The sequence below is a fragment of the Mangifera indica genome, chromosome 6 (assembly GCF_011075055.1).
Source record: "Mangifera indica cultivar Alphonso chromosome 6, CATAS_Mindica_2.1, whole genome shotgun sequence".
Taxonomy (NCBI): Eukaryota; Viridiplantae; Streptophyta; class Magnoliopsida; order Sapindales; family Anacardiaceae; genus Mangifera; species Mangifera indica.
The window spans coordinates 10,496,653-10,521,417 of NC_058142.1; the positions used below are offsets into that span (position 1 = coordinate 10,496,653).

At 30.8% G+C, this 24,765-nt stretch overlaps 4 protein-coding genes across 6 annotated transcripts; 2 read left to right on the plus strand and 2 right to left on the minus strand.

Moving 5' to 3' along the window:
• Window positions 1-2,673: 2,673 nt before the first annotated feature.
• Window positions 2,674-4,356, plus strand: LOC123218047 (reticulon-like protein B6). Its single transcript, XM_044639245.1, has 5 exons — window positions 2,674-2,964; window positions 3,300-3,480; window positions 3,630-3,771; window positions 3,835-3,904; window positions 3,991-4,356. The coding sequence occupies exons 1-5, from the start codon at window positions 2,811-2,813 to the stop codon at window positions 4,158-4,160; spliced, it is 717 nt and encodes a 238-aa protein (XP_044495180.1). The 5' UTR covers window positions 2,674-2,810; the 3' UTR covers window positions 4,161-4,356.
• On the minus strand, window positions 4,326-7,104 carry LOC123218048. The gene is made up of 3 exons (XM_044639246.1): window positions 6,793-7,104; window positions 6,457-6,689; window positions 4,326-4,809 (listed from the first exon to the last, which is right to left on the minus strand). Exons 1-3 carry the CDS (start codon window positions 7,006-7,008, stop codon window positions 4,617-4,619), a joined length of 642 nt encoding a protein of 213 aa, XP_044495181.1. The 5' UTR covers window positions 7,009-7,104; the 3' UTR covers window positions 4,326-4,616.
• Window positions 7,105-13,216: 6,112 nt separating this feature from the next.
• On the plus strand, window positions 13,217-14,017 carry LOC123219766 (LOB domain-containing protein 24-like). Its single transcript, XM_044641747.1, has 2 exons — window positions 13,217-13,423; window positions 13,530-14,017. The coding sequence occupies exons 1-2, from the start codon at window positions 13,253-13,255 to the stop codon at window positions 13,824-13,826; spliced, it is 468 nt and encodes a 155-aa protein (XP_044497682.1). The 5' UTR covers window positions 13,217-13,252; the 3' UTR covers window positions 13,827-14,017.
• A 207-nt stretch (window positions 14,018-14,224) lies between these two features.
• Window positions 14,225-16,965, minus strand: LOC123218446 (calcium uniporter protein 6, mitochondrial-like). Of its 3 annotated transcripts, none has more exons than XM_044639906.1 (2): window positions 16,274-16,965; window positions 14,225-15,069 (listed from the first exon to the last, which is right to left on the minus strand). In XM_044639906.1, the coding sequence occupies exons 1-2, from the start codon at window positions 16,688-16,690 to the stop codon at window positions 14,584-14,586; spliced, it is 903 nt and encodes a 300-aa protein (XP_044495841.1). In that variant the 5' UTR covers window positions 16,691-16,965; the 3' UTR covers window positions 14,225-14,583. The 3 variants fall into 3 exon arrangements, 1 of the variants encoding a protein (XP_044495841.1); XR_006502698.1 differs by lacking the exon at window positions 16,274-16,965 and adding an exon at window positions 15,334-15,685 and having other exon boundaries at window positions 14,928-15,069; XR_006502697.1 differs by lacking the exon at window positions 16,274-16,965 and adding an exon at window positions 15,209-15,685 and having other exon boundaries at window positions 14,930-15,069.
• Between the last annotated feature and the right edge of the window lie 7,800 nt (window positions 16,966-24,765).

A 24,765-nucleotide genomic window follows, 5' to 3' on the forward strand; every position in this document is an offset into this window, starting at 1 on the left:
AATTTGAGAAAGGGATATGATTAGAGTTACCTATCCTCTTTTGCTGGATAGACTCTTGATTTTTTGTCCTAGAAATCAAGTGCCTAATTTAGACACGTTTCCATCAATCTGTTTTATATTACTCTTGATCAAAGAGGGTGAAAATTTAGTTTAGTCTCTTGTTTCAATGAGTACATGGAATTGCTTATATTAATGGTTACTTTAATAAATTTACACCCCAAGGTTTCCTCAAATAAATAATTTTCTTCCTTGGATGCAGGGATGTAAATACAAAGGTCAGGGCCGGGCTGGGGGCTCATTTGAAAAATGCAACTCCAAATCGGTTGAAAAAAACAAGAAGTTAAGTTTAAAATTCAAGTACTTGAAGTTTATGCTTGTTTTGGTTAACACAACAAAGGATCTTTTTCATATTTCCTTTCTCTAAGTCTAATATGGTTAGAATTTACTCACCGGCTTTGTTCTAAAGGTATTAAGAACACTTACAATCATCAGATCCCCTCTTTATAATACCAAAAACTCTATTAACAATATCAAACACTCTTTTACAAAATTATTTAAAAAAAAAAAATTGTTAGGTGTTTTAATACTTTCTAAATGAAGTGGAAGATTTAATACCAAACAACATCAAGTAAAAAACTAAAGAGTAGAACTACATGTACCTCCTATTCTTATTAAGTTATCCATATAAATTAAAATTATAGTATGTAATTAGTTGATTTTAAAATAAAAATATAATTAATTTATCCTAATTAATATTTTCATATTAGTTTATATGGTTAAGTTAATAAGAAATATTTAGACATATATTTTATTTAAAAATGAAATAAATCTTATGATAGATTGGTGTTTTAGAAGGTTATTTATAAGTTTGTTTTACGAAAGATAATACGATTTACTTCTGATGAGATCTTAGGGAGTTGTACATAGTTTTTCAAAGGTTACAATTTTTTTAAAGAGTGAATTACATTTTCCCATCCAAGGTTTGGACTTAAAACACTTTTTTACCTTCAGTTGATATAAATAACACTTTTTCATCCAACATGAAATTCTATCAATAAAACTATCATGTTAAGAAGTAAAATTACTATTTTATTCCTATTGTTTTATTTTTCAAAAATACCATATGACCCTAATAACCTTTTAAATATCCAAATTATATAAATAATCTGTTATTACATTTTCTTTCCTCTTCACCTCTTCTTCCTTTCTTTCTATAGATAAAAATGTCTTTGTCGCATAATTATATATTAAGAGGTAAATTAAAATTTTTGAAAATATTAGGGTTTTTTTTTTTTAATTTTACAAAGGGTTATTATAAATTCTGAAAAATTCTATGGTTTTTTTGGAATTTTTTAAAATATTAGTCTACTTTTAATAGTTTAAAAAATAATAGTTACATTCCAAAAAATTAGAAGAATGCAACAAACTATAGGTGTGAATGTTATGTTATAACTATTGAGGTCATATTATAATTTTAAAATATATGGGAGTGTAAAATAATTTCAGAGATTAATATGCGAGTTTTTTTAATCATTTTAAGAGTTGATTTATAATGTTTAAAACGTTTGAATATGATAAAAAACTGTTTTGTTTCAAAATTAATTAATGGTAAAATAATTTTTTTTAAGTGTTTTAAAATAAAAAGTTTGATTTTAAACGAGAATGTGTTATTTATTCTTGCTAGAGATAAAAATTGTCAATACCGTATGAGAAAATGTTATTTATTTTTATTTTTTAATTTGATAAATAAGTTGGGGATGAAACTGGGCCTTGCAAAGCCCTTTAACAAGATTGGTTAAAATTTTAAGGCCGAAGTAGTTATTCTCACCCAAAATATCATATTTTCCTTAATATTTTCCCCCTCCTTCTTTTTTAACTATGAAAATCTTAAACATCCACCCATGAGAGGTTAAATCTATTAGTTTTAAGGGTAAAATTATCATTTTATATGTAATATTAAAAGTAAATTAAAATTTAATCTGTTGTTTCCTCCTCTAAACCTTAAAAGCTAAAAGTTTGTCCCCTAGGGTAAGTTTTAAAAAATGATATTTCTCCCTTAGGGTTTAGTTTTTAATCTCCGACATCAAATTTGGTGTCATCGCTGGTGACAAAGAGTCTCCAACGTATTACCATGCTCCAACGATCTCTTTCCCTTCCTCTAGAATGTTGACCTATGAAGATCTTGTTTGGGAAGATGAAGCTCTTGTCTGGGCTTCATCTTCCCAGACGAGATCTTCGTTGACTAGTGTTTTAGAGGAAGGGAGAGAAACCGACGAAGCATGGTGATGCATTAGAGACTTTTCCTCCCCATCGAAGGCGTTAGATTTGGTGTTGGAGATTAAAAACTAAACCCTAAGGGGGAAAATATCAGTTTTTAAAATATGGCCTAGGGGGTAAACTATTAGTTTTTAGGATTTATGAGGGAAAAAAAGTTTAAATTTTCAAAGGTTAGGATTCCATTAACTTTAATTGTTTATGAGTGGGTGTTTGAGATTTTTAAAGTTAAAGAATAAAAACTTTAGAAAGCAGGATACTTTGGGTGGGAATTAGTCATTTGGCCAAACTTTTAATTATAAACAAAATTTTAGTGTTAACAAATTGGGCTAAGGCAAAAGGGAAATGAACACGTGGTTATATGAGCATTGAAGCAAATGGCGGGAGACTTTATGGAATCAATGAAGTCGGGATGCGAATGTTGCGGGCTTTGAATGTTTCTTTCCGATGATTAGTAAGAAATTTAAAGGAAGAAGAAGAAATTGATTGATTAATTAAACGAAAGGTTTCAAGTAATTACTAATCACATAACCACAATGGATGACCATCGTCATAATCCTCCTGATCTCGATTCTGATTTTGCATCGGACAATCCTCATAAACCCAGAGATTTTTTGCATTCTCTCGGACAGAAGCGTCGCTTGTTTGGTCGCCAGAAGTCTGTTCATCATGTCCTCGGTGGTGGAAATTGTATTGCTCTTTTCACTTATCCCTTCATTTTCAGTCACTTATTGTTGCCTTGAACTTGGCTAGAAATGGGCCTTGATCTCGAAAAATGTAAATCTTATAAAGGGTTGCTTTGTTTTGTATTTTTAATTTAGAATGACAATGCCCATAATAACAAAATTAAATCCCAGCAGGAGTGGATGTTGCAGGTATTTTGCTTTCATTCTAGGGATTTTCCAGTGGGACTTGACCTCGGAAATTGCCAACCTTATAAAGGCTTAATTTTTCATTATTTTTAATTAGAATAACAATGCCTTTGATAACAGAATTGCTTTTTGTTTGTTCGTTTGTGTGTTCAGCTGCTGACATTTTACTGTGGAGAAAGAAGCAAGTGGCAATAGGCATATTGGCTGGAGGGACAGTGATATGGCTTCTGTTCGAGTGTATGGGCTATCATTTGATAACTTTTATTTGCCATTCTTTTATTCTCGCTTTGTCAGCATTGTTTCTATGCTCCAATTTAGCTGTTTTCAGTGGCCTGTAAGTTTATCTTCTCATATTGAAATGGTGGTTTTCAATTTATTAATATGAGCTGTGCTAGCAAGAGTCGTGTCTCCCTGCACAGCCACTGTCACTAGCACACCTTTTTTGGACAATATTGCATAACAAACAGTGAAAGCCCTTCACAGGTCTCCTCTAAAATTCCCAGAGGTTAATATACGAGAAGATGCGTTGGTGAAGGTTGCTCTGTTGCTGAGGAATGAATTTAACAGAGCATATACAAATTTTCAAGAATTGGCTTCCAACCAGGACATAAAGACATTTCTCTCGGTAACTTTTATACTTGTTATCCTGTCTAATTACACTTGGTTTCTCTAATGGTGAGAATTGCAGGCTACGGGGATTTTGTGGATTCTCTCAGTTGTGGGCAGTTGGTTCAATTTTTTGACCCTCTTATACTTAAGTAACTTCTTGTTTGTTCTCCTTATGTCAATTCTTTAACCGTAAACAAGACAATGAATCTGACGCTATGTTATGCTAAAAATTTAGTATTTGTGATGGTGCTGACGCTGCCAATGCTGTATGAGAAGCATGAGGATCAAGTGGACACTTTTGCAGAGAAAGCTATAGCTGAATTGAAGAAGCAATATGCAATTTTAGATGAAAAGTATCTTCATAAACTCCCAATTCTGTCAGGCCAAAATCACCATCGATCATAAGCCGATCAAAGGCATATTACCTGGAGTTTTTGCCGTTTCAGTCTCTTACATTTGTGCATTTTTCTTTGAACGATGTGGCAATATACGTCGTTCAGCTTGGTTAGTTCTAACAGGTTTTCAATTTCATTTTATATCAAGCATTTGTAAAACTCACTGCAAGTAATATATTATAGAGCCATGAATGATTTGATTTTCATTTCACTGCTTTCATTTTAAACAGATCAAATTGGTTCTGAACAATGTTACTTAAAGAAATTAATCAATTTGCTCAAAGTATTAAATATCAACATCTAGATAATACGTCCTGAAGTACTATCCTTGAGAATAAAAATATCAACTGCCTTCACTATTGCCCGGAAACCCCACCATCTTCAACTGTCAATCGATACTTACCAAGAAATAGAAAATTCCTCACCAACAATGAAAGAAAGGACAAAAAGAGAAGGAACAGGTGTGTTATACTTTTGACTCTTTTGCTCCAGTGGGCAAGAAGGGCTCCCACCATCCATATTCATACTTTGGATAAGGTGCTACCCATTTTTCTGGCTTCTCAAACTCTAAAGTAGCAGGATTAGAGGCTAGAGCTTCTTCTAGACTGTCAGCTTCATATACGTCTGATAAAACACGGTCCAATCTCAATTTCATAAACCTGTATAGACACATGATAAGCACTAGAGATGCAATTGGGAAAATCTATCGTGCAAGAATTAACAGAGATTATTTAAACCTAAAAAGGTGACAGGAATTTCAATTACCATGGGACAATCCAATTTCTAGAGTTAAACTAATAGAAGTGAGATAGCATAGTAATCAGAAGATAATCTATAATGCATCCGGTAAACACATGATAAAGATGCTTCTTTGTTCATCATGATCATTTAGCATCTAATTAGAGCAAAAGACATGTTGATGAATCAGAGTACCATAGCATTAGTCCTTTCTATGAGGGGAGAGAATTGTATACAGTTATACAAACAAAATTTTCAAAAGGCAAGACTGTTTAATGTGTTTGATAAGCACCTTCTCATGTTAACTGGTCTAGTTTGGCTTGTGTGATTCATTGACAAAACTTCGTTTCTTGCCTAGGAATTCTATAAAAGATCATCTACAATGTCAAAAAGACTTACAAAACTGCTAAACTAGTAAAGCTTTTGTATTTTTCATGTAAATGTGACACAGAGCAGAAATCTTTGCCTTTATGACATCTTTTTAAGAACTAGGCAAAAGCTATTGAAGATCTGCTGTATTCATTGAAGAGAAGAGAATTGGAGATTCTGAATTTGAAGAGAAAAAGCAAAACATTTGCAGCAGAGGGTTTAAAGCAGATTGATGGGAATCCAAGTTTGGTATTTAGAAAACAGCAAGAAGTTCTATCTGGTGTCCAGTTCAGATTTGCTAGTTTTGGACTCTATCAAGCTGATCATAGAAATAACTGGATTTTCCTACTCAGATATTGTGGGTATTAGGTAGTTTTGCAGCAGATTGGTCTTATGCTATGATGACAGCCTTACTTTCGCTTAACCATTTTTTCTGATTTGATATCACTCTCATTTTTATTTTTGGATAAAAGACCCAACACTACATATACACACTTTTGACTATCAAAATGTGTACACACATGATGTATTATCATGTGATTGAGTGATTTTGAATTAAGAATACAATAACACTCAATCTTTTGATAACATTTGTATACTCATTTGTGTATTCAATGTGTGTCAATATAATATTGCTCAAAACCCAATTATTAAAAATAACAGTGTTGCAAACAGAAACACAATGAGAAAAAATTGCAGAATGGTGCACTAACAGCCTGGTTCACCTAAAAAGAAAATGCTTCTTAGTTTGAAACTAAGTAATTATCCTTCCCTGGTTAGTCACACCATAATGTAGAATTAACTTGCAACACTACCACAAAAAATAACAGTACAGAGAACATCAATTGCAAATGGCTAATTGGGATAGAAATAAATGGACAATTACCCCTAGAACCGAATAGGAGGGTTTCTCCACTAGGGGAGATGCTTCGAAGTTATTGTGTATCAAATTAGAACGTCATGTATCAAATAGATATATAAATTCATCAAATCAATTCCAGGTATTTAAGTCTTTTTTTCTTCTTATAAACAAAAGAAGAAAAAAGAGAATTCTTACTCTCATAAATTTAAGTTGGATGACTTTCAAATAGCCTAAACAAAAGAGCAAGCTATCATTGACTCAAAAAATGGCGAAATATGAGCATAAACTACTGAATCTAAAGAAGCAAAGAATGGCAAGAATTGGGTGAACTTCTTACGTAATCCAAGGGCCATTAGTTGAAACCAAAGCGACAGCAGGTCTGCGTAGTCTTTTAGTAATGTTGGGGAATTTATCCAAGAATTTGGGCTCAATCAAGAGCCAAAAATCCTGCTCCTTATCACGTTCACCATAATTACGAAGCCTCTCAAACATAAGCTCCTTGAAGTGCTCCTCTTCATCCAGCATGAACTTGGCATTCGCAACAACAAAATAATACTTGTTGCTTCCCTCCTGCTTATCCAAACAACAAAAAAGCCATTCCCAATATGTTATTTATATTTGTAAAAATTTAAAATTTCTCTTCAAACAAATCACCAATCACAGAAGAAGAAACCTTTTCGGGAAGAGGATTGGAGGAGGAACTGAGTTGGGTAGAGTCAATGGAAGCCACAGCGGTAGTAAAGCAAGAAGAATTTCTGGTGGGGCATTTCTTCAAGTGGGTTTGGGAGAATGGAGGAAAAGATAATGAGGGTGATCTCACTGACGCTCCATATTGAGTGGAAATGGAAACACCACCTATTTGCAAACTTATGCTGCTTGAAATTAACATTTGTAAGCAATTTAGTATCAGTTCAGCTTCTTCTCCTGCTTCTGATTTAAAGGTGTAATGGGCGAAGAGGGGAAAAAAGAGCTGCCAATAGGAGACAAACCTTATCTTGTTGGTTATCTACAAGTCCAATCTTCGATTTTCTTAGCTAAGTAAGGCCAAAGTCCTATTGCCACCAAAAGTTCACTCTAATCAAGTTGTCACCTTCCATCTTTTAAAAACTTAAATATCTATCTACAAATTATCTTAAGTACCTATTTATAAATTATTAAGTCTATTAACTTTAAAGATAAAATCATTATTTTATCAATAATATTAAAAATAAACTAAAATTTTAACTTTTTTTTCTTTTAAATATTAAAAACTAATAATTTTCTTTAGATCAAATTTTAAAAATTAATATTTTCCTCCCTATAGTTTATTTTTCAATCTCTAACCACTTCCTCCAATGTCATCTCTGGTGGTCTTTCCCTTCTAATGTTTTTTCTTCCTCTTCGTCCAATGGTCTCTCTCACATGTATATTCTCCCTTTAACCAATTGTGCAACATTCATTGTCTTCTTAAACGAAGACAAGATCGTCAATTTTATCTTTATCTAAAAAGATGCATCTACCTAGAAGAAGACAAGGCATTTAGGAAAAAGATTTGACTGGGGAAAAAATATTATTTTTTAAAATTTGATTTAAGAGAAAATTATTAGCTTTTAGGGTTTAGAGAACAAAATGACTTAAAATTTTAAAACAAATAGATTTTATTAACTTTAACAATTCATGAGTAGATGTTTAAGTTTTTCAAAAATAAAAAAAAAAAAAAACTTAAGAAAAGAATAAACTTTGGGTAAGAATAAGTCCTTTTGGCCATTAAATAAATATAAAGCCACATCACTTTCTTTCCACTGAAATTACAGCGTAAAACCGACTAAAGTATTCCTGAAACTGGTGGAGTTATTTCAATCAAACTTAATTGAGTTTAATTTCTTTCCACTTTTGTCAAATTAATAACTTCCCTGCTAAGTATCATAACTAACAATTTACTCCCTTATACCATGCTTTCTATCTAAGGAAAAATTCTGCATTAAACCCAACTTAATTTATAAAATATCATCATTAATTACTTAAACTAGTTAACAAATCACCTCTCCTGTAATTTTTTAAAATGACAAGACAGCCTTTAGTTCCACCGGCCTCTAGTAAAGGAAAAAAGTACCTTATTGTTTAATTGTAGACACTTCAGCTGTAGAGCATGCCAAATCTTGCGGTAAGATGGATTTGGGCCTTGTACCATGAAAGGTCTAGGAAAGGATGCTGGCTGGCTGATTCTAAGATGGCAATGAGTTAGGTCAGGTCAGCTTTAGTGCAGTTCATTAGGCTTACAAGTTGTGTCAGGTCCAAGGTTTATATAATTACAGGCCTTCAAATCGAGTCGGTTTACAAAATACTTAAGGCCCACGACACAACTTTTTATATATATGAAGTTGTGTTGTGCAGGGCCCTAAATTGGTTGTCACATAAGCTAGCCCGTTAAAACAATTTTTGCATTTTTTAAATTAAAAAAATTAAACAAAAATTATTTTTTTATTAGTAAAACTGAGACAGTATCTTGAACATTTTATTAATACATTCACTCATGTCAGAGAAATATCATAGTTATATGATAAAACATATTATGACAATACTGTGGTTATATGATAAAATATATTATAACATATTACAAATAAATTTATTTATATAATGTACAATTATAAATATAAGTATCATATATATGTCATCATTTACTTGTTCTCAATGTCTAAATTTTTTAATTTTTTAAAGATATTTTCTACAACTTGATTCTGTAATTTGAAGTTAACTTTCACTCAATCCTTCATACACATGATTGTCTCGACTATATTTGAATATAAATTGAATCACTTATCATCCATCATACATCCATTGCACTAAAAACATATTTCAATGTTACAGTCGACATCAAAAGGGTTAGTAGATCTTAGTCTATGGTGGGAAACATAAGAAAACTTTCTTGATTTACTTTCCACCATATCAAAATATATAATTTCACTATATCATTTAACAATTTTTAGATAATAATCAATATTGATATAATTATAAAATTCTTCATAATTTGAATTTTGACCCACAAACTATTTACCTTCGCATAAGAATGACTATATATGTGACTTTCTTCTACCTAAACTACCAGAATTTACGCCAGATTCTAAACTTTGTGCTTTTCTTTCATATATATTTTCATAAATATTATATATTTCCAATAAAATTTTTTTAACATCGTGTATGTAATTAACAGTTTTAATGATTAATAAATTATCATTAAATAATTTTTTTACTCATAATATTTTTGCCTTAGAAACTAAGAGAATGGTAGTAACATAAAGTAAAAAAAAAATTATTTCAATATTTTTTAAATTTTTATTCCATTTGTGTAAATATACTTTGGAAAGTATTATGATACTTATAATTTTTAAAAATATCACTAGTTTCTAACATATTATACAAAATTAAACAAGCAGTTGGATAGTATACACCTAAGCATTAGCCTGTGCCTGTCTTCAATGACTTTAACTATTCATTAGACCCATAACAATCTCTTAATCATGATCTATCAAAAAAACATGAATTTTCGAATCTTTTGGTTATGTATTAAAGAATCATGTTATAAGTACTTCATACCCTTTGCATGCTGTCAACATGAGGTATGTTAAATTCCACCTAATTTTAAAACCTGTTTTTAATTTTTTTCATCTTAACTTTATTGACTTATATAATTTATAATATGTTTGTATTTGTGATAGAGATGATGAAATGTATGTGATGACATCTCTAATTGTTGATATATCATCTTTAGTCATGCTCAAACCATGTTGAACTATTAAATAAATAATATGACATGCACATCTAATATGAAATAATCCTTTATTAAATAAAACAAATATATGATTCAACATTAATTCAATAACTTTGTCATTATTTTTTGCATTATCAAAAGTCATTATAAAAATATAATTATTAATTTTATGTTCATAAAAAATATTTGCTAAAGTTCAGTAAATATTAAGACCCTTATGCAGATATTCTAAATTTTTAAATGCAATTACTTTTTTGCACAATTATCAATCAAAATTAATGTAATGAGCAACTGCACATAAATACCCTATGTCTTGGTTTATGATTGTCCATAAGTTTGAAGTTATTGAAATAACACTATTAAAACTACAAAATTTTTCAATAACTTTTAATTTCATTAATTAAAAATTTTTAAAAATGTTTAACCTAAGAGAAGACCTAGAAATTGTTTTAAATACGGTTCTACATTATCTATTCTAATATTTCAATTTCAGTGTAAGAACAAGTTGGTTAAAAGTGACAACATACTTGACCATGTAGTCTCACATTTTATTTGATTGTAAGTGAATGTGGGCATTTCTCTTATGTGCTAGGGACCATTGGGACATCCTGCTACACTAGCGTGGGGACCAACAAATCGCGATCTGGTGAAAGTAATTCTTTATTATCCTCTGAGCTCATGTGAATTTTTTTTACAATAATTTATAATATGTCGGTGAAGAAGCCCTGTGTCATCCAAACTTACACATGTTAAATATGAACTATAGTGTTTCCACACTACTCAATGAATTACGCCTCTTTTGATTGTTTTCTGTATTTGATCAAAATGATTCCACGCCATAGACTTTTTTTTCTTTTTCTTTCTATTGAACCTGTGGCTCTTTCACTTTTACTAGTTGGTTCTCCTTCCGTTTCACATATATCATCAATAATATCATGAGTGCCAACATAATTATATTTAAATAGATTGAAATTATTTGACATTGAATCTATTTATAAAATATTTTGATAAATAAAAATATAAAAAACAACAATTAATTGATAAAATTAAAATGAAAACTAAATTATTACTTCAAAGAAATATTACTTGTAAATTCAAAGAGTTTTAGAATAAAAGATTTATAAGAGAATATAAGATTGAGAATAATGAAAAATTGAGAATGTCAGTGTACATGAATTTTGCGAGGGAGAGGGGGTTTATATAAGGAAATTTTTGAAGTAAAAACCAAAAAAATTTATAAGAAAGCTTTTTTTGTTTTTTTTAAGGCTACCAGCCACTAGCTTGGGTGTTGGCCTTTAAAAGCAGAAGCTGTTCTTGTGAAACTTTCAAAGATCCAAATATTTACATATAAACAAACTTCTATTAAAAATCTCAATTAAAATTAGATATAAAATCCTTATTTAATAAAAAATTTAAGTTTATTTTTTTCTTAAATTTAGAAATCTCACAATATCCCCCCAAGCCAAAGTTTAAAAAATGACAAATATCACTATAGGGTTTGTTCCTCTCCTTTCCGACGTCGATTGGTGATCTCCAGCTATCAGTCATCTTCCCTCCCACCTTATCTATCCCTCCAATCTTTCTCCCTTGCATCTTTGGTTGTCTTCAGCTTAGGCGAAGAGACATTGTCTTTATCATGCATCATTTTTGTCTCAGTTGAATACAATTAGAGAGGTAAGGAAGAGAGACTTGAGAGAGGATAATCGATAGTCGGAGACTGCTAATCAATGTTAGAGAGGAGAGGAACAAACTTTAAGGGGGTATTTATCATTTTTTAAACTTTGGATTAGAGAAAAATTGTGAGATTTTTAAATTTAAAGAGAAAAATATAATAAATTTTTTTTATTAAATAACGATTTTACCTCTAACTCCAACTGAGATTTTCAACAAAAATTTGCTTATAAATAAATGTTTGAATTTTTAAAAATTGGAGGATAAAAATTTAAGATTTTTACTATACCTTGAGTGGAAATAAGTTTTTTGGCCTATATTTAATTATGTTCTATCTTTCAAGTGGAAATACGAAAAGTTTTAATTGGTCTCGATATGGTTTTGAGGGGTGTGGGTAATTTATTTGTGAAAATTGATAGTAAAATATTAGTGGATATTTTGTTAATGGTATTTTCTTCATGTCTACTGATTGTCTTACTAATTTTATGATTTTCAATGCACGATTACAGTGCTGTGCTTGTGAGATGGGCTTCAATAAGACAATTGGTGCCACCTCTCTATGCTCTTTCAATAACAGTACCACATACGATGGACTCTAATAGGATAATCTCTCCCGATGGGCTTTCATCAATGGTGCTATTGTTTGATAAGCTTTGAAATGACAATTTGTGTCCACTCTTAGGAAATGTTTGATTTGGAGAATCTTTCATGACTAAAATTAAAAAATTATGAAAATAAATTATTTAAAAAATTATTAGATATAAATTATTATTATTATTATATTTAATAAAATAAATAAATAAAAATAATTATTATATTTAATTAAAGATAATAAAAAATATTAACATATTATTTTATTAAATATTTTTATGTTATTTATTATATTAGTTAAAAATGAGATTATTTTTATCTTAAAAAAATTAATAAATAAAAATATAGTTATAATAAAATAAAAATTATCTTAATAATTTTTTAATACCTAAAATAGAGATAATAATTAAATTATCTATTATATTTTTTATTATATTATTATTAATAATAAAATATTATTAAAATATTTTATTATTTATAAATTAAACAAAATAATAAAAATTAAATTATTAAAATAATTTTTAATACTCCTTATCGAATCTAACCTCTGATGGGTTCTTTAGCAAAGCGTGGCACTAAAATTTATCCGTTCTGGGAGTACTAATTGTTATGAAATCTAGATAAAATAATGAGATTCTATTTTATCCTAAAAGAAAGTATCTTCTGTCTACTCCAATAAAATTTTAAATAAAAAAAATCTAATCTGAAAATAGTCGACCGACAAAAGGCCGCCGTGCGTGAATTCTGTCTCTTCGATGGTGGTGAATAATCCAAGTAAAGAGTATTCTCCCAGTATCCTATGTTTTACTTTTTAGCGTTATCGTAATCATATGTAAACTCATAGCACATGAAAATTTGGCTAATAATTAATGCACTTCTCCAGTATTTTCCATTCGGTTCATTGGACTTTTGTATGAAAATGACACCCACCCAAACATGGTTTGCCAGGATATTCATAAAATCTTTTTTATCCAGCAATATCTACCAGAAGATATCTTGCAAGTTGCAGCTCATTTTCTGGATTCAACTCCAATTTGGCTTATAAATATCATCATAATTCTCATTATTTGTAGCTATTTATACCCCTAATTAAAAGACTGGTTAGTTAGAGTTGCATGAAAATATGTCGACAGGGCCAATGCCAATGCCAATGCCATGTGCTGCTTGCAAGCTTCTCCGCAGGCGTTGCACCACTCAGTGCATATTTCTACCTTATTTTCCACCTTCTGAGTCTCACAATTTTGAAGCTGTTCATCGAGTCTTTGGTGCCAGTAACTTGACTAAATTGTTACAAGTAACCATTCTAATTTTAATTACCATTCAGGTTTACGAGTCAACAAATGATTCATATATACGGCTCATCTACTTGCATTATTAAATCCCTTTTGATTTATTTGCAGAAAATTCCATTTGACAGGAGAGAAGATGCAGTAAAGAGCATGGTGTATGAAGCAAAAGCAAGGGTGATGGATCCAGTTTATGGTAGTGTCGGTCTCATTGCCTCATTGCAAAGCCAGGTTTTACATTTGCACGATGAATTGATTGCAGCTACTGCAGAAGCTACATCACTAAGAGTCCAACTCTCTCAAACCATGTCTCTTCAAGGTCATGCAACTATGGACATACAACAACCTCTCCATAGTTCTTGTGACCATGATTTCTCAATTTATGATATTGGGTTGCAGGAAGAAATTTGATCCTGCAATTTTTCCTGTTTTAAGATTGGAAGAAAGGTCTCAAGGTTAGCTTAGTAAGGTCAAGTTGTGTAAGTTTCGCCATGAAACAGTACTTAATTATCATTATTGGTTGTGCTATTTCTTAAACAAATCTGGCACAAGGAATTTGTATCTATATCTGCAAATATAACATGATAAGTACTAATCAGGATTTGCAACTGCGATAAGAATGGCTCGTATTAACATCTTCTAACAAAAAGGATCTATCCGTGATGAATGTTATGCATCTATAAGTAAGAGGCTGGATGAGATATAAAACACAAAGCGGTACTAGATTACGACTTCATCAACCAATTTCCCAGGCGAAACAAAAATATTTTATAATAAACCACTTTTAGTGAATTACACCTTTTCGATACAGGTAAAACGATAAGAAGCCATAAATTGAGCAAATTTATACATGCATTTGGAAATTCCTACAAATAGTCTCACAACTGGTATTGAAAATATAATATATTTGACATGAGCCGTGAAACCTACCAAAAATTACAAAACTAACTGGCAAATTGAAAACTATGTGCTTGTTGAAGCTCACAGATAGGTTACTATTAGCACAAAAATGAATTTATGTAACAAAATTCATGGGTGGTATGTACTTTAAAAAAAAAAAATTAAATATTTGCCCCACCTGCATGAAAACAAGAGGGGGCAAACATGTTACCAATATAGATTAGGATGATGATGTATTTTGGACCAAATAAATGTGAACAGAGTTGAGTTAGTCCCTATGTAAAGCATCCTCAAGCTCCAGTTCCAGCCCTGTACGATTTTTGAGAGAGGTACTAGCATCAAGGGGGGTTTTGCACTTCAATTGTAATTCCTTGAATTTGTTAATGTCAAAATTGTGCCTCTTGAATAATTTCCTCTGCCTGGAGAGAAAGAGTCTCTTCATAAGGTCTTGATAAGTGGGATCTCTAGCAGTGAACAAGAAGTAGGCATAGCCTAAGATTATGCCAGTTGTGGTGGAGAAAAATGCAATAGGTTCCATAACATCCCATGAGAATTCCCAGAATGTTAGTCTGAAGAAAAGACCCATCTGTAGAGTAAAGAAACCCATCCCACCCCAGAGGATTCGCTGAACTTTCCTATGAGCTAGCAAGTCAATTTCTTCCTTCTTCTTTTGTAGCATCTTTAATTCATCCCTCATGGGGTCATCATCTGGAGTTAGAGCAAGAGGAACTGCTCTTCTAACAAGATCTACCACCTGGACATTAAAAACAAGAATTAGCATAACAGATAATAAAATCAAGATGAGGAGAACAATTATCCAGGGCATTTTAACTATATATTTTGAACAATTTATGAAAGAATTCTTATGTGTATACATCTCCTGAATCTAAAACCTTAAATTAAGGCCTGCAAAAGGACAAGCAAGTCAAACATTCAAAAGCTACAGATTTCTTAACGAAAGGTTGGAGTTGAATCAGTAATCCTGAGGCAACTTGTTAACAGAATAAAATTCCATTACTTATGTTCCCATCTGGTGGGTAGAGTATTATGCTTGAGCAAAGTTTTCTGATCAAAGTCTCCAAGGCAAAATCAATAAATCTTGTTATGTTTCACAAAGTAGTCTGACTAGGATCTGATAGTTCCTGTCTTTGAAAAGCTCTATATTACATATTTGACAATCTTCTCCTTCCTCATCCAACATCTGTGTCAGACATAGATAGCCATCAACCAAGCACCAACAACATTGCAAATGCGTTATGTCTTGTTGGCCATTGATTTGAGCACACTAAAAAAGAGAGGCATGGCACACAAACATATTCGGTTAGGCACAATTCAAAGGCTTTTATCTGCAGATCGAGCATGTGTTACAGTCTCACATGTATGAAGTATTGGATACGATATTTCTCATATGTGGACCCACAGACACCAAACACATGGATGAAATTTGAGAAATCACTAATATCAAATATATATATTAGTGTTTTAAGGCTCTGTTCTGTATTTGACAGCGCAAAAAGCATCAAGAATAGCTGATTATAGCTAAGTCTATACGAAGAATGCTATCTTGGCAATCAAGGATAACTTAACAAACAAAAGTAAATTATTTAAGAATTTTTTTTAGATATCTCTACCAAATAAAAATATAAACTGAATTTTTTAGATATCTTGACAAAACGTTGTTAACTCTATTAAACTGAATCGGATCCAAAAAGAAAAAACTCAAACATTAAATCAGTATTCAAATAGCCCTTTGCTTCTTGTCATATCATTTAAAAAAAAAAAAAAGTTGACACTGAAAAGACCCCAAAAACAAGAGGAATAAAGTATCCACAAATTTCATGTTATTCATTTCCATCTTAAATTCCTAAAACAAGATTAGCATAGAATAAAAATCTCTTTAATCTTTCAGTAATGAAACAGTTAATTAAAAAGCAAACCGAAACTATGAAAATGTTCACCTTATCGGGATGAAGATACACCTTGTCACGAAAGATAAGAACAACTCCGGCATCATCAAGCACACGTGCGAAAGCAATAGCCTCTTCCAGAGACCTGGCGACACCCATGCTTTCACACGCTTCAATCAACTCTTTGTAACCGATCACTTCCTTCCCCTGCATCCCGAGCTTCATCTTCAGCCCCTCAATATTCACCAATCTTATCAACCTCTTCGCCTCAGCAAATGAAATCTCCGTGGACTTCAACGGCGGAGATTGAGATTCCGTTTCCGACGAGGATGAAAACGGAAAAATGTCAGGGAGCAATAAGGGAGGTTTAACATTATTAATACTTCTGATATATTGAAATGGGACTTGTGTTAATGTCTTTCTTCTCCCAAATACTGAAACGCTGTGCTTCAAAATACTCCTCCACATTTTTTTCCTGTTTGTGCAGTCTTGTTGAACTTACGAGATAATATCAATTTAATCAACAAACTAAAACCACATAGAGCTTATATCAATCACAGATGGAGGGTTCCATGTTTTGTTCGGTTCTCTTCTCTTAGTCTCACAATTATAGATGAATGAGATCAGATATGCCAAACAAGGGAATAAATGAGAGAAGACATGGAAATAGGAAAGATCCAACTTGCCCACCAAGAGATTCATAATACGTAGGACTGCCACAAAAATCTGGCTTACACTTCGGACCACGCTTCGTCTAAGGTTTTTATAACGCACACATTCGGAGTGGTGAACTTTAATCGGCCCCACGTCATCTAAAAGTATTATATAGCGATCAATGTAATTTTAAGGGTGGCAAACATTCGTAAAAACTCCGGGGTTATATTGAATTTTTCCCCTATCCAGGTGAACTTTCGAACAATGTCAAAATATCTACACATATATATATATATATATATTAAAAGAATATACTGTATTTTATTTCTTAAAAAATGTATTATAAGTTGAATTACAAAAACTCAATGTTCTTATATAAACTTTTTTTTTTCCTTAGCTAGACTTAAAAAAAATCATTAATTTATCAGAATTTGGAATATTCATTAGCATCGAACTTTAGGAACTTCAAACTTTAGGTAAATAATATTAAATAAATTAAATAGAGTTTTTTTAAACAATTAATTATAAAATTCTTATTTCTTAAATTAAAATAAGATTCTAAACATCTTTAATCAAACATTAAAGATTCATTGACCCCTTTTTTTTTCATTATATCATTTTTATTTAAAACCCTAATTTAATATTTGTTTTACTTTTATTACTTACCTTAAAAACCCTAACCTCTCAGTATATTTTACTTTTATTCTTTGTTAGTTTATATCAAATATTTGAAACTTAAATTCTAAGAGTTCATTATGATTATGTAGGGATAGAATCCTTGTATTATAAGATGCAAATTGCTGTTGTTATTATTATTATTATTTTTTGTAACTTAAAGTAGTTATAAGACTAGTAGTTTTACATCAAACTTTTATTAGATTGACAGTATAAAAGTAGACTCTTTGGAACGTGTTAATTTTAAGGCACAACCACAATGTGGCTTGAAAGAAGATAATACGGGTAATGTCAATGTCAATGTTGTTGATAATGGTTTTGAAGTTGGTGTACACTTGTATGCAACTGTTGAGGAATGGATTTACAATCGAAAGGATACAAAACTGATTTGGAGTGCATTTGACCAAGGTGATGAGATGGATGATCTTGATTTGATGAAAAATTAAAGACTTTAATAGTGTTCATGTAAATGATCATAGTGTAGGGCTAGATCAAAGTAGGGGAGTCAAGTGTAGTGTAGTATGTGAAGGTCTTGTTCATCATAGGGCAACTTAAGTAATTATTCATGTTCTTAATTCATTTTGTTGGGGTCTAGAGCCTATTGTGAATATTCAAAATTAGGGTATTGGTAATGTTGCTACACAATGTCATGGTAGTTTCAAAGTACATGATATTGTTGATAATAAGGAAACATAACAAGGTGAATTTCAAAGGTATGCCTTATAAGTGGATATCAATACAAAGTGCTATGTTTTACTAAGTTTTGGTGGGAGATACAATGTTTGCATAAGCAATGTCAATGGTGAGCACAAGCAATCATGATTGAGGATTATGACATTTTATAAGCTATGTCATTTGGATAAGGACCACGCATGTCCTTAGGATCAAATAATGCCCTATCACAAATAGGTTGGTAAGCAAGTGCTTGAAAAAATATCGATACCAAAGTTTATTGAGGTTGATCTTATCTTTAAATTGAAAGATATGGTAGATAAGTTCAAGAAATATATTTCATACACACAAGTCTTGCTTGCCAAGAATTAGACATTAAATGCACTTTGAGGTTTACTAGATAAGTCTTCTTGTGTTTTTAGCAAAGTACTATCACAAGCACGCTAGCACAATGACATATAATGTTTTTTTAAAATTTTTTAATGCTAAAATCTTTTCATTTTTGACCATTTAATGTTTCTTTTTTTGTATTAGCATGTTCATACATACAAGTTTTAAAATCATTTTTAATACATGTCAATTATTTTTTTAATAATTTGTTTTTAACACACGTACATTTGTATTCTCCCCTTAACACATTAAATGTTTCTTGCAATTTAATAAATAAGACTTACAATTTCCTACCTATTCCTTTGAGTCATTCATTGCCATGAAGCATAGGTTGACACTTTCATCTTCTAGCTTACTTTTCTTATTAGAATCATCACTTTCGCTCAAGTGGTTGTAAGAACCTTCTTGAGTTTTTTTTCCTTCTTCCTCTTCATGAGTTGAAGGCACTTTTATCAAATGTGAATGATTTTCTTAAACTTATAGCAAATGATTCCATTGTCATAGTACTCCTTATATCTTGATCTTATGAGGTTTTTTCCTTTGTTTCTTTCTAACTTTGAAAGGAGCTTGCTGAATTTTTTAGCAAGAAGACTCATATCTTCCTCATCCATTAAGGAATCACCATTTTCATTGATCACTTTTAAGATTATGTCCTTCGTAGCCTTAGTCTTGTCTTCTTTGGGTTTTCTCTTCATTTTGTAAGTCAAAGAGACTTTCAATTAGTTCATCCATACCTATTTTGCTAAGGTCCTTTGATTATTCAATTATTATCACCTTCATCCATCAAGAGTTTGACAACAATTTAAGAACCTTCTTTATGAGCTTGATCATCTCAAACTTTTAAACTTAGGGAGAAAACAAAGCTTTTGTAAGAGAAGAAGAGTGTAGAGCTTGATTAAGTGTGTTCTATTATCTTTACCAGCTTAAAACGACTTGTATTTATAGGTTTTAAGTGTTGCAAAGGATAAAATAGACGTTGGATGCAAGGAGATGTTTGACAACATTTGAAAAAGACTTGTTCTTCTTAAAATGTGTTGATGTACAACTGTGCATCTAGTGTGAATGGGCATGATTGAGTTAACCTTGGTTAGAACCTCCTCAATGGTTGACTTTTCACTCACGCCAATCAAGTATATAGTTGTACATATATCATGCAAGGTCATCCATAGCTTTGTATGCTTAATGAGTAAAAAATCTAATACCTTGAATGACTTGTATGTATAAGAGTATGAATGTTTGAAATTCAACTTCTATACAAGTATGCAATCGAGCATTGACTAGGCTTTGAATTTACCATTGGTGCATAACTTGATCACACATGACTTGACTTGATCATAACTTGTTTATATAGCATGCACGAGCGTGCATGTTTCAAATGCACAAGTGTGCATGAAAGTTTAACTTTGGTAAAAGTTGACTTAACTTGAATATGCATTGGATGCTTGCTTATAACCTATTCTATACGTTTTATACATGGGTGTGCACCATATGTTAACCAAAGACATGTGGACTTTAGGTAAGGTGTGAATGGATGCTTGTGCACCAGAAAACTTACCTGTGATTGGCTTTAAAAAGTGTTATGCAAAGTCATACGTCAAGTATGCACAGTCCTGCATCATATGTTTGATGGGTACCAAAATGCTAGGGCCATGAGCATGAATGATACACGATCTCATACCTTTGCATGTATGGTTTCAAAATTAACTATGCATGAGCATGTATTATTTGTGCATCATCATGCATTATCTAGAAATATGCATTTTTCATGTTTTGTCTGATTTGGTCATGTAAGCCATGCTTTGGACAAGTTAGTAATTTTAACTTTATTTTTTTTATCATCAAAACACTTAGGGATCAAATAATCTTAAATGCAACAACTTTTTTGTATAACTACCAATCAGATTAATATAGTGAGAATTGTCCAAAGATACTCTAACTCTTAATTACTAGTTGTTTATAAACCAAAAGTCATAGAAATAACATTATTAAAATCAATTAGTTCTCTCATAATTTTTGTTTTCATTAATTTGTAATTGCTAACTATGTCAGATCTTAATGTTAGCCTCGAAATTTGATAAAACAAAAAAACTGCATAATATACATTGAAATAGTTTTATTTTAGCCTCCAAATTTGATGCAACCAGTGAAGCTAGCTATTGTTATAGAGCTCGAAACGAGCTTCGCGTTGATATATTACAGGCCCTGTAACTCCTTATGGATCAAAAGTTATAGTTGTTCAAAATCTGTCTCATATAGACCCTATAGTTTTGAAAAAGTTAATTTCCACCCAACCCACGGTTTTCACGAATTGCCCCACAGTTCAGTGTAAAATTTCCCCCCCCCCCCCCCCCCATGGATCCCCCCTGTTCCCTCTCCCCCTAAAATTTTGAAAAAGTTAAATTTCTCTCCACCCCATAGGCACCAGTGGGAGTTACCGCAACGCCGACAGATCTAACCCATTTTCAGGCCAAAAATCGACATTTCAGCCTCTAATTTAAACACAAATCAAATCTACACATCCAAAGCACAAAACCCCTCAAGAAATTCAAGCAAAACAACCAAAAATCAAAATATTTTATGTATTAATCAAAATCAAAACCCTAAACATTCAAACTTCAAAATTTTCCTCAAATCTCAATAATTCTAACAATAAATTGATTCAAACAAGAAGTGGGATGATTTAATATCGTTATTTGTCATTTTCAATTGCCGAAAAACGAAAAAAGTCAACGAAAAAGACAAAAACCCATTGACCTGTGGGAGACTCGTGGAAGACCCGTGAAAAATTCAAAATTTTCTCTGATTTGGAAAAGTGAAACCATGGGAAATGTGGGCTTTATATATAAGAGCAGTTTGGTCATTTCCTAAATTAAGAGCATTTTTGCTTAAACCTTAGAGTTTTGGATAATTTTGCTTAACACTTTCTAATTTTGGATATTTATTATAATTTTTCTTATATTAAATGCTAATAGCAGTGTCATAATTTCAATAAAAAGATAAATCGGCTAATGTCAAAAAAGCATAACAAAATTCACTAACAATGAGTGAGAAGGAATTTGATTTTTTTTTTTAAATTCAAAGGAAGAGGATTTGTCCTTTCATCAAACCCTGGCCATTATTTCTTGTTAGTTCCCACCCATGCATGCATGGCTAGTTCAAATAATTTAATTTACTTGACATTTGATCTTATCAAGAAGCCTTGCTGAGCACAGTAAAAGATAAAATTGTTATTTAAAATTTTTTATTTAAATAAAGAAAATATTATTTCTTTTTTCTCTCCAGTTTTAAAAACTAACAATTCTTTTAACTTAATTTTAAAAAATTAATCTTTTACCCCCACCATATATGGATTTTAGGGTTTTATATTTTAGATTAAACAATGGCCCCCCTAAAACTTTAAAATATTATATTTACACCCCAAAAACTTTATTTCATCTTTTTTATGACCGTTCTTTCCGACATTCCTCGATGGCAACATCTCTCTCCTCCCTAGTTGTTTTCTAACGTAGAAATCACCAAAAATCTAATCGAAATAACCAAAAAAAATGTTAGTTTGAATTGTCCAAAAAAAAAATGTTAGAAAAAGAGAAGAATAGTCAAAGGATAAAAAAAATCATTAAATAAGAAAAAAATTGCCAGAAAAGAGCAAATAATTGGAAAAGAATAAGAAGAATCTTTGATGATTCAAATGTGTCTATTTATCTTGAATAACCCAAGTTCAAACCGAAAATATTGAAAATTTGGCCCATCCAATATGGTAATATAAAAGTTTAGTCTTTTTAATTAAAAAATCTAAAAGTTTTGTAGCTTAAATAGGAAAAAGCAAAATTTGGTCATTTTAATTAAAAAAAGTAATAATTTGGTACCTTTAAGTGTCGTTATCCCATAATTAAATGAATTAATTATTTTATATATAATATATATACACATATATAGACATTCGTATAAACTAATATGACACATGTAATTAGATAAAGTGATTATTTACCTTTTTTTTACTTTTAAAATCACTTTATCACATATTTTCACATTAATTTGTATTGATAAGTTAATAAATTTTATTCGTATATATAGTATAAGTTTTAATGATGATGTATTATTATATGATTGAGTTACGACTTCCTTAACTCGAATTTGGCTCATTCTAAGCCAAATACTAAACTGAGACTCAAGTGATCCCACTCAACTCAACTCAACTTAACTCAAATCTTAAAGAGTAAATTTAAGATTAACTCTAGATTTATAAACTGAAGCTTAAAGTTAGCTCATTTTAAAAAATCCGTCTAATCCTTAGATTCAAATTTTGCTTGTTTAATCTAAACTTAAATTCGAAGTCGGGGGCATTTTGGATTGCAACTAACGCCATGGATGAACCTGACAACTAACAAATTATCTTCTGCCTAAAGTAAAAAGTTCCCTTGCATCACAATCCAATTGAGTAAAAAAGTAATTATCTTAAACTGGCACAAACATCCAAATTTATAACTGTGGGTAGGTGATTCTATCACAAATATTGTATTGTTAGAGCTCGAAAATTATTTGTTTTATTTAATTTTAGAAATAATATAATTAATTTAATACTTTTAATCAGAAATAGTGAAAATTTAATTTTTTTCTAATAAAAAAATTTCAAAGCTTAGTCTTTTTTAATAAGAAATTTTAAAATTTCACTTACTTAAATTTACTAGTTTGAAGTTAGGCCAAAAGACTATGTTCCACCTAAGCTTTGTTGAAATGACAAATTCTCATTTCAAGTTTCAAAAGACTATATCTCCCCTTGTAATTTACTTCTGTTAGTGGTTTCATTACTGACATGAGTGAATGATGACGAAAATTTATCTTTTTGAAACTTAAATAATAAGAATTTGTCATTTCACCTAACCGTAGATGGGAAATAGTCTTTTGATCTTAAAATTATACCTCACGGGAATCCTAACACAAAATAAAATATAAAGAGAAAGAAAGAGAGAGTGCCAAGAAACATGTACATGAAAACATGGAGAATGATTGAAAGTGTGAGGGGGTGGCAATGGCATGCATGAAAATATTACCAATAATTAAATAAAATTTACCCTACTTTGAATTTTGCAAGTAAACACATGAGCGAATGATAAATATGGAGTATAATATTTATGAGTGTATCAAGAATGTTTTGTTGTACTGTCTTCCACCTTTGCATCATCCAAATTCTAAATTCATTTCTTGGGAAATGCATGGTGAATAATTTACCATATGTTATCTACCTTGGAATTGTTTCTTGTTAGTTTCCACCCGTGCATGTTTGGCTAGTTTGAATAATTTAATTTCCTTGACAGTATCAAGAAGCCTTGAAGAACGCAGATAAGGCATCTTCTCAGCATGCATGTTCTCAAGAACCCAAATTTAGACCTGGTTGTAAGCCGAGCCAAGTGAGCCTAAATATATGTTAGCTCGAGTTTGCTTTGAATTAATAATAAAACACTTGAACTTAACTCAAGTTTGTCAAGTTGTATAATGACATCGTTTTTCTTATTTTGAAAACAACGTTACTTTTTTATAACAATTAAAATGACATCGTTTTGACAATCATTTGATTTAATTAGAGTTATAAATCAAGTTCAAATCGATTTAAGTTGAATAATTTGCTTGCAAACTGAATCCAATCAAACACTCTTTAGCTCAAGTTTGATCCAAATAAAATTGAGTATTCGAGGTAGTGACAAAGTTGTTGAAGAAATTGTCAAAAAAAAAAAAAAACACTACTCTTTGATATCCAATTTTATTTTTTTCATTATTGTTATTATATTTATAGAATTATTTAGTTGCTTTGCTCATTTTTTTAGTTTTAAAAACAAATTAATAAAGAAAATTGTGTTAATAAATTGATATTCACTTAAAAGGTTATTGGAATAATTTAGCTGCTTTGCGAGTAGTAGTGTTATTAGTTTATTTTTATATTGTTTTGTTAATTTTTTAATTATTATGTGTTTTTAAGTAATGAAATTACCAAATTGATGAGCTTTCAGAAGGGCCTTGGGAATTATTTATTTGCTTCTGTTTATGTAGATGAGATTTCTTGTTACCTACCAACTTAAGTACGCAATTCCGAGCTTTGCGCAAGTAAGTTAGGCTACAGTAAGTAACAATGATAAGGGTATAAAACATAATGGTAT